Below are 15424 nucleotides of genomic sequence, written 5' to 3'. Positions count from 1 at the left end.
GATAAATCCACGCACCTATGGACAGCTTATCTTTGACAAAGGAGGCAAAATACATAATGGAGAAAAGCCAATCTCTTTAACAAGTGGTGCTGGGAAAACTGGTCAACCACTTGTAAAAGAATGAAACTAGAACACTTTTTAACACCATACACAAAAATAAGCTCAAAATGGATTAAAAATCTAAATGTAAGACCAGAAATTACAAAACTCCTAGAGGAAAACATAGGCAAAACACTCTCTGACATAAATCACAGAAGGATCTTCTATGACCCACCTCCCAGAGTAATGGAAATAAAGCAAAAATAAACAAATAGAACCTAATTAAACTTAAAAGCTTTTGCACAATGAAGGAACCAAAAGCAAGGTGAAAAGACAGCCTTTGGGATGGGAGAAAATAATAGCAAATTAAGCAACTGACAAAGAATTAATCTCAAAAATATACAAGCAGGTCCTGCAGCTCAATTCCAGAAAAATAAATGACCCAACCAAAAAATGGGCTAAAGAAATAAACAGACATTTATCCAAAGAAGACATACAGATGGCTAACAAACACATGAAAAGATGCTCAACATCACTCATTATCAGAGAAACGCAAATCAAAACCACAATGAGGTACCATCTCACACCATTCAGAATGGCTGCTATCAAAAAGTCTACAAACAATAAATGCTGGAGAGGGTGTGGAAAAAAGGGAACCCTCTTACACTTTTGGTGGGAATGCAAACTAGTATAGCCACTAGGGAGAACAGTGTGGAGATTCCTTAAAAAACTGGAAATAGAACTGCCATTTGACCCAGCCATCCCACTGCTGGGCATACACACTGAGGAAACCAGAATTGAAAGAGACTTGTGTACCCCAATGTTCATTGCAGCATTTTTTACAATAGCCAGGACATGGAAGCAACCCAGATGTCTGTTGGCAGATGAATGGATAAGAAAGCTATGGTACATATACACAATGGACTATTACTTAGCTATTAAGAAGAATGCATTTGAATCAGTTCTAATGAGGTGGTTGAAGCTGGAGCCTATTATACAGAGTGAAGTAAGTCAGAAAGAAAAACACCAATACGGTATACTAACACATATATATGGAATTTAGAAAGATAATAATGATGACCTATATGTGAGACAGCAAAAGAGACATAGATGTAAAGAACAGACTTTTGGACTCTGTGGGAGAAGGTGAGGGTGGGATGATTTGAGAAAGTAGCATTGAATCATGTATTTTATCATATGTGAAATAGATCATCAGTCCAGGTTCATGCATGAGACAGGGTACTCAGGGCTGGTGCACTGGGATGACCCTGAGGGATGGAATGGGGAGGGAGGTGAGATGGGTTTCAGGATGGGGAACTAATGTACATCCACGGCTGATTCATGTCAATGTATGGCAAAAACCACTACAATATTGTAAAGTAATTAGCCTCCAATTACAATAAATAAATTTAAAAAAGACAATGTTCAATCATTCTCCCATTAATTCAATAAGTTTTTGTTGAAGTGGTAGTATGTTTTTGTTGCTGTGCAAGGAAGTAAAGCATAACCTCTCTCCATGAGAAATTCACAGCCCAGTGAGAGAGAGAGAGAGAGAGAGAGAGAGAGAGAGAGAGAGAGAGAGAGCGCGTGAGAGCTTACTTTCTTTTTCTGTAATATGAGCAGAAATGTAAAAATAATGTCTGAGTAAACCTTGATTAAGCATCTTTAAAAGTTGCACTGCAAATCCATATACATTTGCTAGCAGTTTTCCTTCTGTTTCTCCTTTGATGCGTGAAATCTGTTTAAATTATTATTATTTATATCAACTAAATGCTGATAGGAAGTTTGTTACACACACACACATATAATATAAATCTAATGTGGCATATCTAATGATGCTGGGAAAAACTGAGGGTGGGAGGAGAAGGGGATGACAGAGGATGAGATGGTTGGATGGCATCACTGACTCGATGGACAGGAGTTTGAGTAAACTCTGGGAATTGGTGATGGAGAGGGAGGCCTGGTGTGTTGCAGCCCATGGGGTCAGAGTCTGACATGACTGAGCAACTGAACTGAACTGAACTGAATGTTGCATATATTATTCAAGAAAATGAAACATATTTAGCAATCATTTAGTAAGTATATTTAATTAAAAGTGTTTTTAGCTTTTTAAAAAAATCTGATTTAATTAATTAATTGATTCTTGGCTGCACTGGGTTTTCATTGCTGTGTGTAGGCTTTCTCTAGTTGCGGCTAGTGAGGGTGACTCTTCAGCTGCAGTGAGCAGGCTTCTCCTTGTGGTGGCATCTCTTTTTGGGGAGCATAGGCTCTAGGCATGCAGGCTTCAGTAGTTGTGGTCCATGGGCTTAGCTGCTCTGAGGCGTGTGGAAATCTTCCCAAACCAGAGGTGGAACTCATGTCCGCTGCTTTAGTAGGTAGACTCTTAACCACTGGCCCACGAGGGAAGTCGAATATTTAATTTTATAGGCAACATTTTCAAAATGGGAAGGCTTGGGTATAAATATCACAAAATGAATTGTAGGTAGTGTATTAGAAGAGCATCAGTGATCTAGCGCATCAAGATGTCTGGGTACTTTTCTGACCAGAAGCTTGAGCTATCAGTAACCTACTGACTTAAAAAGGAAAAGAAAGGATTACTTAGTAAAGGCACTGGGTTCTTGGACAATGTATTTGAGTCTATGAATAAGAATCTATGAGGAAAATAATAGGAGTCTTTGGTTCTGAGGAGTTGGCAGATTGTCTATTCCCTGTCAGAAGGCCAGAGTCTTGCCCTCAGCCTCTGCATGGCCGCCTTCATCTCCTGGTTCCTCAGGGTGTAGATCAGGGGGTTCAGCAGAGGGGAGATGACAGTGAAGGTCACAGAGACGGCCTTATCGGTGGGGAGGGCGGAGAAGGGCCGGGCGTAGACGTAGATGCAGGGCACAAAGTGGAGGGTGACCACCGTGATGTGGGCAGTGCAGGTGGAGACGGCTTTCCCCCGGCCCTCCCTGGCCTGAGACCTTATTAGTAATAATAGGATCATGTACGATACAAGGAGGAAGACAAACCACAGGGTGGTGAGCAGGCCGCTGTTGGAAATCATCAGGAGCTCAAGGATAAAGATGTCAGTGCAGGCGAGTGTGAGGACCTGGGGGACGTCGCAGTAGAAAGTGTCCAGGACGTTGGGTCCGCAGAAGGGGAGGGGCAGGAGGAGGGAGATCTGCACGATGGAGTGGACGAAGCCCCCCGCCCAGGAGGCCACTATCAACCCAATGCACCGGCCTCTACTCATGACGGTCACATAGTGCAGGGGCCGAGTGATGGCCACGTAGCGGTCAAAGGCCATCACCGACAAAGAAAATACATCTACTCCTCCAATAAGATGGAAGAAAAACATCTGGGTGAAGCAGCCGTTGAAGGAGATGGCCTTTCTCTGGGCCAGAAGGTCCGCTAGGGCCTTGGGGGCTGTGATGGAGGAAAAGCAGATGTCGGCAACAGATAAATTGCGGAGCAAAAAGTACATGGGGGTGTGAAGGCGGGTGTCCCAGGTCACCGTGACCATGATGAGGAGGTTTCCCAGCAGAGTGGTGACGTACACCAAAAGCAGGAGGAGAAATAAGACCAGGCTCAGTTCTCGATTCTGGGTCAGGCCAAGGAAAATAAATTCTTTCACGGTGGTGCCATTTCCCAGCTCCATGGACTCATCCTCTTTTCCTCTGTCTTATTGGAAGCTATTTCCCATGAAAGTGCTCAGCTACTAATTCTGTTTTCCTCTTACACACTATCAGCGTAATTCAGGTGTTCTTCATCTGGCCGCAGTGTTTTCAGTATGTTGAATTATTGAATTGTCCAGGTTTTTAGTATTACCATCAGTATGGTGATGCAACCAAAGCATCGTCTGAAAAATCATTCAATAATATGTTTCCTATTAAACTATTTTTGGAAAGAATAAAAGTTTGTGTTAAGTAGTGACACTTTATATTTACAGCCTATTTTATTCATTTTGTTTTTAAAATATTATTATTTGTAATTTCTCACAAATTTATTGATGTCAGGAGTTGTCTGAAGCATTTCTTATATTCAAACCATACCTGTGTATTTGAAGATAAGCAAGACATAGCCCAGCCTTTGTGTACTTGTAGTCTACAAGTTTAATATTTTTATTAGCAATATTCTGTTGATTTGCTAAAAAAAATGATATCACCTGTTTCTGATTACAGTGTTGATGTGCATGGGTCAATTTTCTTTGCATTGGCTGTTTTATGCTGCATTTCTTAAAATTACACAGTATAATTTTGTGGTGGTAACTTGTCATTGTGGTTACTTTATACTAATGGGATGATTTGTTTAATAATTCTATAAAATATTTAAAATTTGGTATCAGAAAACATTGAAATAGTGTGTAAATCCAGATATGAAATGATATCATAATTTTTAAAATTTTCATGAAAATTCAAACATAAAAACTACCCTCTTAACAAAAATTTAAAGTGCACAATATAGTATTATTAACTGTGACCATGGTCTTGTACAGCAGATCTCTAGAACATATTCATCTTGTATAACTAATGTGAGCTTTGTTTGAGTCTGGGGGGCAATAATAAAAATAGTGGCCCACTTGTGAGCGGTGGTCCAGACTATATCAGGCATGCTCTCCTCTGCCTCTTTCCTTATGTGGATCAAAGATTAAGAGTGGAGGGATCACGGCAGGGAGAGACACTGGTATCATTAGATTAATGCCCAGTTTTTATTTACAAAAGACTCTTGCCCCTTGGAAGGAAAACTATGACAAACCAAGACAAACCAGACTATGTGTGTACCAGCAGAGACATCAAAGTTCATATAGTCAAAGCTATGGTTATTCCAGTAGTCATGTACGATGTGAAAGTTGTACTGTAAAGAAGGCTGGGTGTCAAAGAATTGATGCTTTCAAATTGTGTTTCTGGAGAAAGGGACTCTTGAGAGTCCCTTGGACAGCAAGGAGATCAAATCAGTCAATCCTAAAGGAAATCAATCTTGAATATTCATTGGAAGGGCTAGTGCTAAAGCTGAAGTTCCAATACTTTGGCCACCTGATGCAAAGAGCTGACTCACTGGAAAAGACTCTGACGCTGGAAAGATTGAAGGCAAAAGAGAAGGGGGAAAGAGAGGATGAGGTGGTTAGAGAGCATGGTTGACTCAATGGACAGAAATTTGAGCAAACTCCGGGAGATAGTGGCGAACAGAGGAGCCTGGTATGATGTAGTCCATGGGGTTGCAAAGTGTCAGTCACAACTGAGCCACTGAATAACAAGCTGTTATCAACCATTCTTAAGAGATTTTGTAATTATTATTCGTTCCTTCTTAAACTCAGCAAGTGACCATTTATTTCAATCTTCAAATGCATATAGATAGATTGAACCATTTCATTAGGTTTATAGCCTAATGAAATAAATGAGTTGTATAAATTGATCAATGTAACACATGATGAAATGTGAAATGTATTATGAAAAGAGAAGGAGTAAAATTGGGTGGAACAGGACATATGATAAGTGATGTCATGATTTTCAGCAGGAACAAAATCTGCTTTTTTTAAGGCCAAAATAATTTTTAATGGTTAAAAAAAAATTTTTTTTTAAAGAACATTTAAAATTTTAATTAGTGACTGCAACTCATGGTGGGGGAAGATCTCCTGGTTCTTCAATTAAGGTAAAATTTATATAGAACAAAATGTTCAGATTTTAATGAGTTTTGACAAGAATACAGGTCCATATCATCATTACAATCACAATAGCAAACATTTCCATTGAAGAATGTTCCTTTGTGCACTGTTCCAGCCATCCTCCTGATTTTACCCAAGAGGTAATCACTGCTCTCACTTCTATTGCCTTAAAAAACTACTATTTTTTGAGTTTACTATAAGTGAAGAAATGTTAAAAGTATTTAATTTTACCATAATCACTTAGTAAGTATTAATGTTATTCTTAATTTTCACATGGAATATATTATGAATTTATGTATGGTTGAAAGGAAGGTAGAGATGGAAATAGGATGGGAAGAAACAAACAAACAAACAAAAAACAACAAAAAATCTCTTTTAAAAAAACTTTTAATGATACCTAATCTAATTTTGTATAACAGAAGTGTTTGATAAAATGTCAGAAGATAAACTGTAGGCAGAAAGTAGTTCTGAAAATCACAATGAATGAACCCCATTTCCCCACTCCGCTTAGCACAACATCCCTCTTCCAAACGGTTAAGACCCATCTTTGTTGTCTCTGTCACTGAGAAGACCGTCTTGGCATTGAAACACCTAATATAACTGAGAAATATTAAAGTCAAGCTATTTTTACAAAACCAATAGCAACATCTCAGTTTCACTATGCATGACCTTAAACTTAGCTAGAAGTTTAATGTCTTTACCTAATTCCTTTGATCCTGAAACTCCAAGTGTGAATTGTATGCCATCGGGTTGAATGCGGATCAAAACATGGTGATCTTAGTTCTTGAAAATCTTGTTTCTGAAGGAAAAACTTTTTGGAGACTAAACATCTTTCTCCCTTTTCAGGAGAGAAAGGGCAGTTTCAAAGAATCACATCTAAAAAAAAAAATCATATCTTCAAGGTCCTTTCACTGTCTTACCCCCAAACCCCTCAGCCTATATCCTTGTATAAGAATGGAAAAGGGAATACTATTGGACAAGAAAGGGGGAAGTCAAGTGCCTGATTGTGGTGTTGGTGATGAATTTTCAATGGGATTTACTAAAAAGTCACCAAGATACACAAAGTATGGTAGATGAAACCTAGGCTTTTATCCACAATACATGCCAGTTGCTATCCTCAAGGGACTTAAAGGTCCAATTTTGCTGGGGTGCAAGCTCAGAGGCCACCACAGACAATTGAGTTTTAATTATATTGCCAAAAAAATAGAAAAAATGAACTGGATCTCAAATCCTTTGCTATTAGTCCAGTTTCTGAGTCTACTCAGAATGGTTATAGTCTCATGAGTCTCCTCAGGGAGAGAAACATGACTTAGATAGTGTTTGGGGAACACACAATTTTCTTCTTTCCCCAAACTCTACTCACATGGAATCTCTTATTTCCATACAACATGATAAGTACCTTAGTAAAGCTGTCCACACAACTATAGTAATTTAGGATTAATTCAATGTATTAAATGGTTTCATCTCATGTAGAATATACTTTGTTTACAGAATGCTGATGGATTTGAATTTACCTGCTCTTTGATTTTGTTTCAGTATATTAAGCTACATATGCAATATGTACATTTAGTATATTAACCTACAAAACCGCCTGATACAGGTTGTATGTTTGAGATGGGTATTTTCCCCCACCTTTTTTGAGATATAGAGAATTGATGTCTTCGAACTGTGGTGATGGAGAAGACTCTTGAGAGTCCCTTGGACAGCAAGGGAGGTCAAACCAGTTAATCCTAAAGGAAATGAACCCTCAATATTCATCGATAGGACTGATGCTGAAGCTGAAGCTCCAATAATTTGGCCACCTGATGCAAAGAGCTGACTCACTGGAAAAGACCCTGATGGTGGGAAAGATTGAAGGCAAAGGAGAAGATGGTAGCAGAGGATACTTTGGACGCCTTATGAGAAGAGCTGACTCATTGGAAAAGACACTGCTGGGAAAGATTGAAAGCAGGAGGAGAATGGAACAACAGAGATTGAGATAGTTGGATGGCATCACAGACTCAATGGACATGAGTTTGAGGAAACTCCAGGAGATGGTGAAGGACAGGGAAGCATGGTGTGCTGCAGTCCATGGGGTCTCAAAGAGTCAGACATGACTGAGTGACTGAACAAAACAACGACAAGTGGACAGATGCATTGTGTGTATTTAAGGCCATATACAAGGTTTTGATTGATATCTTTGTACACTGCAAAATGGTTATCCTGGTAGTATTAACTGAAAATTCCATCATCTCACATATATACCAATTCTTTATTGAAGTGAGATCATTTAAGCTGTGGGCTTCCTTGGTGGCTCAGTGGTAAAGAATCCGTCTGCCAGTGCAAGAATTGCAAGTTCAATATCTGGATCTGGAAGATCCCCTGGAGAAGGAAATGGCAACCAACTCCAGTATTCTTGCCTAGAGAAATGCATGGATGGAGGAGTCTGGCAGGCTACAGTCCATGGGATCACAAAAGAGTCAGACATGACTTAATGACTCAACAACAACAACAACATTTAAGATGTACTCCCTTAGAAACTTTGAAGCAAACAATACAATATTGTGAATAGCATCACCTCACTGGGTATTAGATCTCACAAACTTTATTATATTCTAAGAGGAACTTTATGCCCATTGGGGCTTGCCTGGTGGCTCAGATGGTAAAGACTCTGTCTGCAATGCAGGAGACCTGGGTTCAACCCCAATTTGGGAAGATCCCCTGGAGAAGGGAATGGTTATCCACTCCAGTATTCTTGCTTGGAGAACTTCATGGATGGAGGAGCCTGGCAGGCTGCAGTCCATGGGGTCCAAAGAGTCAGACACAACTGAGGGACTAACACTACACTTTATGCATGTTGGCCAACATCTCCTCATTTCTTTCACCCTCCCCACACCTGGCAATCAACTCTGTTTAAATTCAGGTTTTTAGATTCCACATATAAATGAGATCATGCAGTCTTTGTCTTTCTCTGGCTGATTTATTTCATTAGGACTTATTTCACAAGGTCCATCCATATTATTGTAAATGGTAGGATTTCCTTTTTTTTTTAAATGGCTGATCATATATGTATTTATCCACACCTATATCTGTTCATCTGTTGATGGACAATTAGATTATTTCCATATCTTGGATATTATGAAGAATGCTACCATAACCATGGATTTCTGATACCTCTTCTAGATCCTGATTTCTTTTCCTTTGGATGTATACCTAGAGGTGAAATTGCTAGATCATTTGTAGTTCTACCTTTCAATTTATTGAAGAACTTTTATATCATTTTCGATAGTGGCTGAACCAACTTATATTTCCACCAAAAGTGTACAAAGATTTCTTCTTCACCTGTTTCAGGTTTTTCAGTTTTATAGCCTTCATATCTAAGAGTTCTGTTTCATTCTTTTTACAAATCTACTTTTTTCTTTTGTTATCTTTTTAGCTCCTTATTTACATTACATCCTTTAAAAAAATTATCATTTATTTTTTGGCTGTATTGGGTCTTCATTCCAGTGCACAGGCTTCTCTAGCTTCAGCGTGCAGGCTCTCTAGTTGTGGTGCACCAGCCTAAATACACACTGGCTAGGTCCCATTAGCCTATTTTTGTTTTTCATTACTCTTGGAGGTTGGAGAAGGAAATGGCAACCCACTCCATATTCTTGCCTGGAGAATCCCACGTATGGAGGAGCTTGGTAGCTACAGTCAGTCCGTGGGGTCGCTGAGAGTTGGACATGACTGAGTGACTTCACTTCACTCTTGAAGGTGGGTCAAAGCAATCTTGCTATCATTTATGTCAGACTGCTCTGCTTATGTTTCCTATTGGAGTTTTATAGCAGCTAGTCTTGCATTTAGGTCTTTAATTCATTTTGAACTTATTTTTGTGTATGATGTGAGAGAATGCTCTCACTTCAAGGCACATGAAAACATGCTTGACATCATTATTATCAGGGAAATGCAAATCAAAAGTACAATGTGGTATCACCTCACACTGGTTAGAATGGCCATCATCAAAAAGCCTAGAAACAGTAAATGCTGGAAGAGGATGTAGAGAAAAGGGATATGGAGAAAAGTATGGAGATCCTTAAAAAACTAAGAATGGAGCTACCATATGATCCAGTAATCCCACTCCTGGCATATATTCAGAGAAAATCATAACTGTAAAGGATACGTGCACCCCTGTTCATTGCAACACTCTTTACAATAGCCGGGATGTGGACACCAGCCGAATGTTCACTGACAGAAGAATGGATAAAGAAGATGTACATATATGCAATGGAATGTTCCTCAGCCATAAGACAGAATGAAATAATGCCATTTCCAGTGACACGCATGGACCTAGAGAGTGTGACTCTGAGTTATTAAATGACATCACTTACATGTGGAATTGAGAGAAATGGTACAAATCACCCTATTTACAAAATAGAAGTTGAGTCACAGATGTAGACAACACACGTGGTTACCGGGGGCGGGGGCGGGGGGCGCGGGTGGGGGAAGGTTGGGGAGGGATAAATTGGAAGGTTAGGACTGACATACACACTACTATATTCAGTGCCTGCTAAGTGCGATTCATGGGGTCGCAAAGAGTCGGACGCGACTGAGCGACTGAACTGAACTGAGGTCGTTTCAGTCGCATTCGACTCTTTGTGACCCCATAGAGCAGAGAGCCAATGAGAACCTACTGAGGCGCGCTCGGGCCTCAGCTCGTCACGCGCCACACTCGCAACCTCACGTCCCGTGCCACCGGGAGGCCTGGCGGTCAGCGCTGTCCATGAGCCCAGGCAGGAGCCGGAGGAGGAGCATGCGGGTGCTGAGTTGTTCAGGAAAACAAACAACGGTTTAAAAAAGTCAACCCTTAAGGAGAACAAGGCGGCGGAGGAGTAGGTGGACACGGAGTCCACCTCTCTCCAAGGATACATCGGGAATACACCTTCAGACACAGAAGTGCGTGCAGCACCCCCGCTGAGAGCAGACGGAAGGACCTGACCAGTGAAGAAGAATATGTAGAACCACACAAAACTTGGTAGGACAAAGGAACTAGGGGGAAAAACAGGAGTGTTAGTAGGACTGGACCCGCCATTGGTGGGTGGGGCAACTGAAGCAGGGGTCTGATCCCCACATTGGGGCAATTGTCTGAGTCAGAGGAGAAACATTTAAGGCTGAGAGTGAAACAGCTGATCTGTGGCAGCCTGAATGCAATGAGAACTGGACAGTCCTTGCCACAGCCGGGCAGGAATGCAGGTCCGCTGGAAGGCGCAGCAGCTGGGAGCTGGAGTTTAGGGGATTGTGGAGCAATCCCAGGGCGAGGGTTGCTGTTGACTGTGGAGAGACGGATCGAGGGGATGTGAGAGAGGAGATCGTGGTGGGAAATGCTGGTGGAGGAAAGCCGGGCAGCCATGGAAGCAAGGTGATACCGCTGAGTCATGCGTAGCGGGTGGAGCCATCACCATGGCCTCTCTCCCCACAAGCCAGCATTGGCAGCTGAACAATAGAGAGGCTGGCCCATCAAACACTGACTCACTGAACTACGGAGCAGGACCCCACCCAGGGGGCCCCTTTCAGTGACTGATGTGCTGAACAACAGAGGAGGACCCCAGCCAGGATGCCCCTCTAAGTGCCTGACACCCTGGTCTACAGAGTAGGACCCCAGGCAAGGGATCCCTCTAAGTGCCTGAGTGGGTGGAGCTACGGAGAAAGACTGGCCCAAGAGGCCTCTGAGAGCCAGCTACAGGAGGTTTGAAAGAAGACTCTGATGGGGCCCTAACTCCTGCCACGGAGGCGGTCCATGTCCCTGCACACCTGGCGCCACCAGGGTCCCCGCGAGTCAAGCAGCTGTGCCACCTTCATGCTCAGCCCTCACTGGGGCAGAGCTGACACAGGCAGGAAAAAAAAAAAAAAAATTCTTGCGTCTATGCACGCAGGATCGCTTCGGTCGGGTCCGAGTCTTTGCGACCGTGTGGACTGTGGCTTGCCAGACTTCTCTGTCAAGGAGGGGGTTTCTGCAGGCAAGAATACTGGACAGGATTGGCCAATACTGGTTGCCATACCTTTCTAGAGCACTGTATTTCCTGCTGCCCTAGGCGCCAACCGCCCTGAGTACCTGGTGCTGCCGGAACCCCTGCGACCCAAGCGGCTGCAGCACCTCCACACCTGGCCCTCACGGGGCAAACCCGAGTCCTCCAGGGCAGCCTCAGGAGCAAACCCCAGTGGACGACCCACGTGCAGAGGTGGACATAAAACCACACTTGAAACCCAGGGCCAGTGTGGCTAAGGAAGAAGACCCAAAGTCTTCCCACCGGCTGTACAAACTGCAGGTTAAGTCCACACGATCGACTAGGCAGACTGTGTGCCTATGGACTATATAAGAGGACACTGAGAGCTCCCACAAAGGAAAGTGTACCAGTTCTGATAGCTGTGGGCATCAGAGGCAAGAACGCAGGGAGTAGGACCAGACTGGAATCTGAGCTGCCCCCACAGCAGGTCCAGAGACCAGCACAGTGGTGGAGGGCTCCTGAGGAGGCCAGGTGGACTGAGACTCCCAGCGAGGGAGAGGGCTCCGACAGCAGCGACTCGAGAAAAATATCCATTATTAAGCTTTGACTTGTTCTGTAGATTCTTTTAGATATTTTTTCTTTTTTTTCCTCCCCATCCCCCCACTGTTGTAGTTGTCAATTTTATTGGCATTATGAAATTTATTTGAACTTTCGAGCTTTTGTTTTTCCTTCTCAGTCACATTTTTTTTTTTTATTACTGTTTTAAACCTCTGCCTCTATATTGGACTTTTGCATTTCTGTGGAGTTTTCTTTTCTTTTTGTTTTAATTTTAATTTTTAAAAGCTCATTGTTATTTTTTCTACATTATTCCTTTCTTTGCTTTTCCTACTATTTTTCTCCTTGCAGTTAATCTTTAATGTATACAAGTCTTATTTATCTACCTCTATTTAACTTTACCTATCTATTCTTTCTTTCTTTTCCTCAATATATTTGTTAATTTTATTTTCATTGCTTTATTCCTCACTTGGCGCCTTGCTTTAGTTTTGTTTTCCAGTTTGTGTTTTAGTTAGGTTTTTTTCTTAACTGGTAGATATAATTTTTGTTTACCTTTGTTTGCTGGGTCAATCTATTGTACTTTATTTTTGTTGAACTGTTTTGATTTTCCTTATGGGTGTATATATATATGTGTGTATATTCAGTCACACTTTTTACTGTTGTAAAAAGTAAACAACCTCTGCCTCTACTTTGGGTTTTGCAGTTCTATGGAGTGTTCCTTTTATTCTTTCTTCTTTTTTCTTTTCCCTTTTTTAATTTTTTAAAACCTACTATATTTTTTCTACATTTATTCCTCTGTTTGCCTTTCATATTCTTATTTTCCCCTTGCAGTTAATCTTTAATGTATATAAATCTTCTTCATTTACCTTTATTTAAATTTGCATATATATTCTTTCTTTACTTCGTTCCCTTTCAGTATATTTGTTAGCTTTGCTTTCATTGCTTTATTCCCCACTTTGAACCTTGCTTTTTGTTTTCCAGTTTGTGCTTTAGTTAGTTTTGTTCTTAACTGGTAAATATAATTTTTGATTTCCTTTGTGTGCCAGGTCAATCTACCGTACTTTGTTTCTGTTGAACTGTTTTGATTTTGCTTATGAGTGTATATGTATATGTGTATATTCCATTATTTTAATTGTTATTTGCTTGATTTTGTAACTGCCATTTGTCTGGGGTTCATCTTTGGTTTCTCGTTTTTGGTATTTGTTATTTCTTTTAATCTCACTTAATGCCATAACAAACTACTTGTGGAATCTTTGTTCCTGACCAGAGATCAAGCCCTGAGCCTTTGAAGTGGGAACACTGACTCCAAGACCCTAGACTCAGAGAACTCACCCCAGGGAGCATCAGACAGTGAGACTCACACAGAGGAAACCACTTGAGTACAAGATCGCCCAACCACCAGCAGCACCCTGTGCAGGACGCCTCATCTAAACAACAAACAAAAGAAATACAAACCCAGTCATCAGCCGACAGGAGGACCACCTCACTCAGCCTTGCCCATCAGAGGAAAAATAAACAAATAAAAAAAAACTCAGCACAAATCTCACCATATACAAAGTTTACACAAACCACTGGACCAACCTTAGGAGGGCAGAAACCAAAAGGAAGAAAGAATTCAACCTTTAAGCCTGGGAAAAGGAGACCTCAAACACAATAAGTTAAAAAAAAAAAAAAAGAAAGGGCAGAGAAATGCTACACAAATGAAGGAACGAACCAGAAACATAGAAGTCCGAATAAATGAAGAGGAAATAGGCAAACTACCTGAAAAAGAATTCAGAACAATGATAGAAAAGATGATCAAGAACCTTGAAAACAAAATGGAGAAAATGCAAGACTCAATTAACAAACACTGAGAAGAATTAAAGAACATACAGAGACAAACAACACAATTATTGAAATTAAAATACTCTAGAAAGAATCAATAGCAGAATATCTGAAACAGAGGAATGAATCAGTGAGCTGGAAGATAAAATGGTGGAAATAACTTCTGAAGAGCAGAATAAAGTAAAAAGAATGAGAACTGAGGATAGGCTCAGAGACCTCTGTGACAATATCAAACGCAATATCCCTATATTCAAATTATAGGGAACCACTAACACTGAAGAAGCTGAAGTTGAATGGTTCTATGAAGACCTACAAGACCTTTTAGAACTAACATCCAAAAAAGATGTCCTTTTCATTATAGGGGACTGGAATGCAAAAATAGGAATTCAAGAAACACCTGGAGTAACAGGAAAATTTGGGCTCGGAGTGCAGAATGAAGCAGGGCAAAGGCTAATAGAGCTCTGCCAAGAGAACGCACTGGTCATAGCAAACACCAACAAGAGAAGAGAAGACTCTACACATGGACATCACTAGATGGTCAAAACCGAAATCAGATTGATTATACTCTTTGCAGCCAAAGATGGAGAAGCTCTATACAGTCAGCAAAAGCAAGACCAGGAGCTGACTGTGGCTCAGATCATGAACTCCTTATTGCCAAATTCAGACTTAAATTGAAGAAAGTATGGAAAACCACTAAACCATTGAGGTATGACCTAAATCAAATTCCTTATGACTATACAGTGGAAATTAGAAACAGACTTAAGGGACTAGATCTGATAGACAGAGTGCCCGATGACCTATGGATGGAGGTTCGTGACATTGTACAGGAGACAGTAATCAAGACCATCCCCATGGAAAAGAAAGCAAAAAAGCAAAATGGCTGTCGGAGGAGGGCTTACAATAGCTGTGAAAAGAAGAGAAGCAAAAAGCAAAGGAGAAAAGGAAAGATATTCCCATTTGAATGCAGAGTTCCAAAGAATGGCAAGGAGAGATAAGAAAGACTTCCTCAGTGATCAATGCAAAGAAATAGAGGAAAACAATAGAATGGGAAAGACTAGAGATCTCTTCAAGAAAATTAGAGATACCAATGGAATATTTTATGCAAAGATGGACTCAATAAAGGACAGGAATGGTATGGACCTAACAGATGCAGGAGATATTAAGAAGAGGTGGCCAAATACACAGAAGAACTGTACAAAAAAGATCTTCATGACCCAGATAATCACGATGGTGTGATCACTCACCTAGAGCCTGACATCCTGGAATGTGAAGTCAAGTGGGCCTTAGAAAGCATCACTAGGAACAAAGCTAGTGGAAGTGATGGAATTCCAGTTGAGCTGTTTCAAATCCTGAAAGATGATGCTGGGAACGTGCTGTACTGAATATGCCAGCAAATTTGGAA

General features: G+C 41.0%; 1 protein-coding gene across 1 annotated transcript; it reads right to left on the bottom strand.

The window, feature by feature from the left end:
* Positions 1-2740: 2740 nt before the first annotated feature.
* On the bottom strand, positions 2741-3676 carry LOC110123542 (olfactory receptor 4D10-like). The gene has a single exon (XM_070472815.1). The coding sequence runs from the start codon at positions 3674-3676 to the stop codon at positions 2741-2743; it is 936 nt and encodes a 311-aa protein (XP_070328916.1).
* Between the last annotated feature and the right edge of the window lie 11748 nt (positions 3677-15424).

The sequence above is a fragment of the Odocoileus virginianus genome, chromosome 10 (genome assembly GCF_023699985.2).
Source record: "Odocoileus virginianus isolate 20LAN1187 ecotype Illinois chromosome 10, Ovbor_1.2, whole genome shotgun sequence".
NCBI classification, from domain to species: domain Eukaryota; kingdom Metazoa; phylum Chordata; class Mammalia; order Artiodactyla; family Cervidae; genus Odocoileus; species Odocoileus virginianus.
This window is presented reverse-complemented; position numbering and strand designations above follow the sequence as displayed.

Bases quoted from the DNA above. Each gene is read 5' to 3' on its own strand.
- LOC110123542 (XM_070472815.1), bottom strand. From the start codon at position 3,676: ATGGAGCTGGGAAATGGCACCACCGTGAAAGAATTTATTTTCCTTGGC.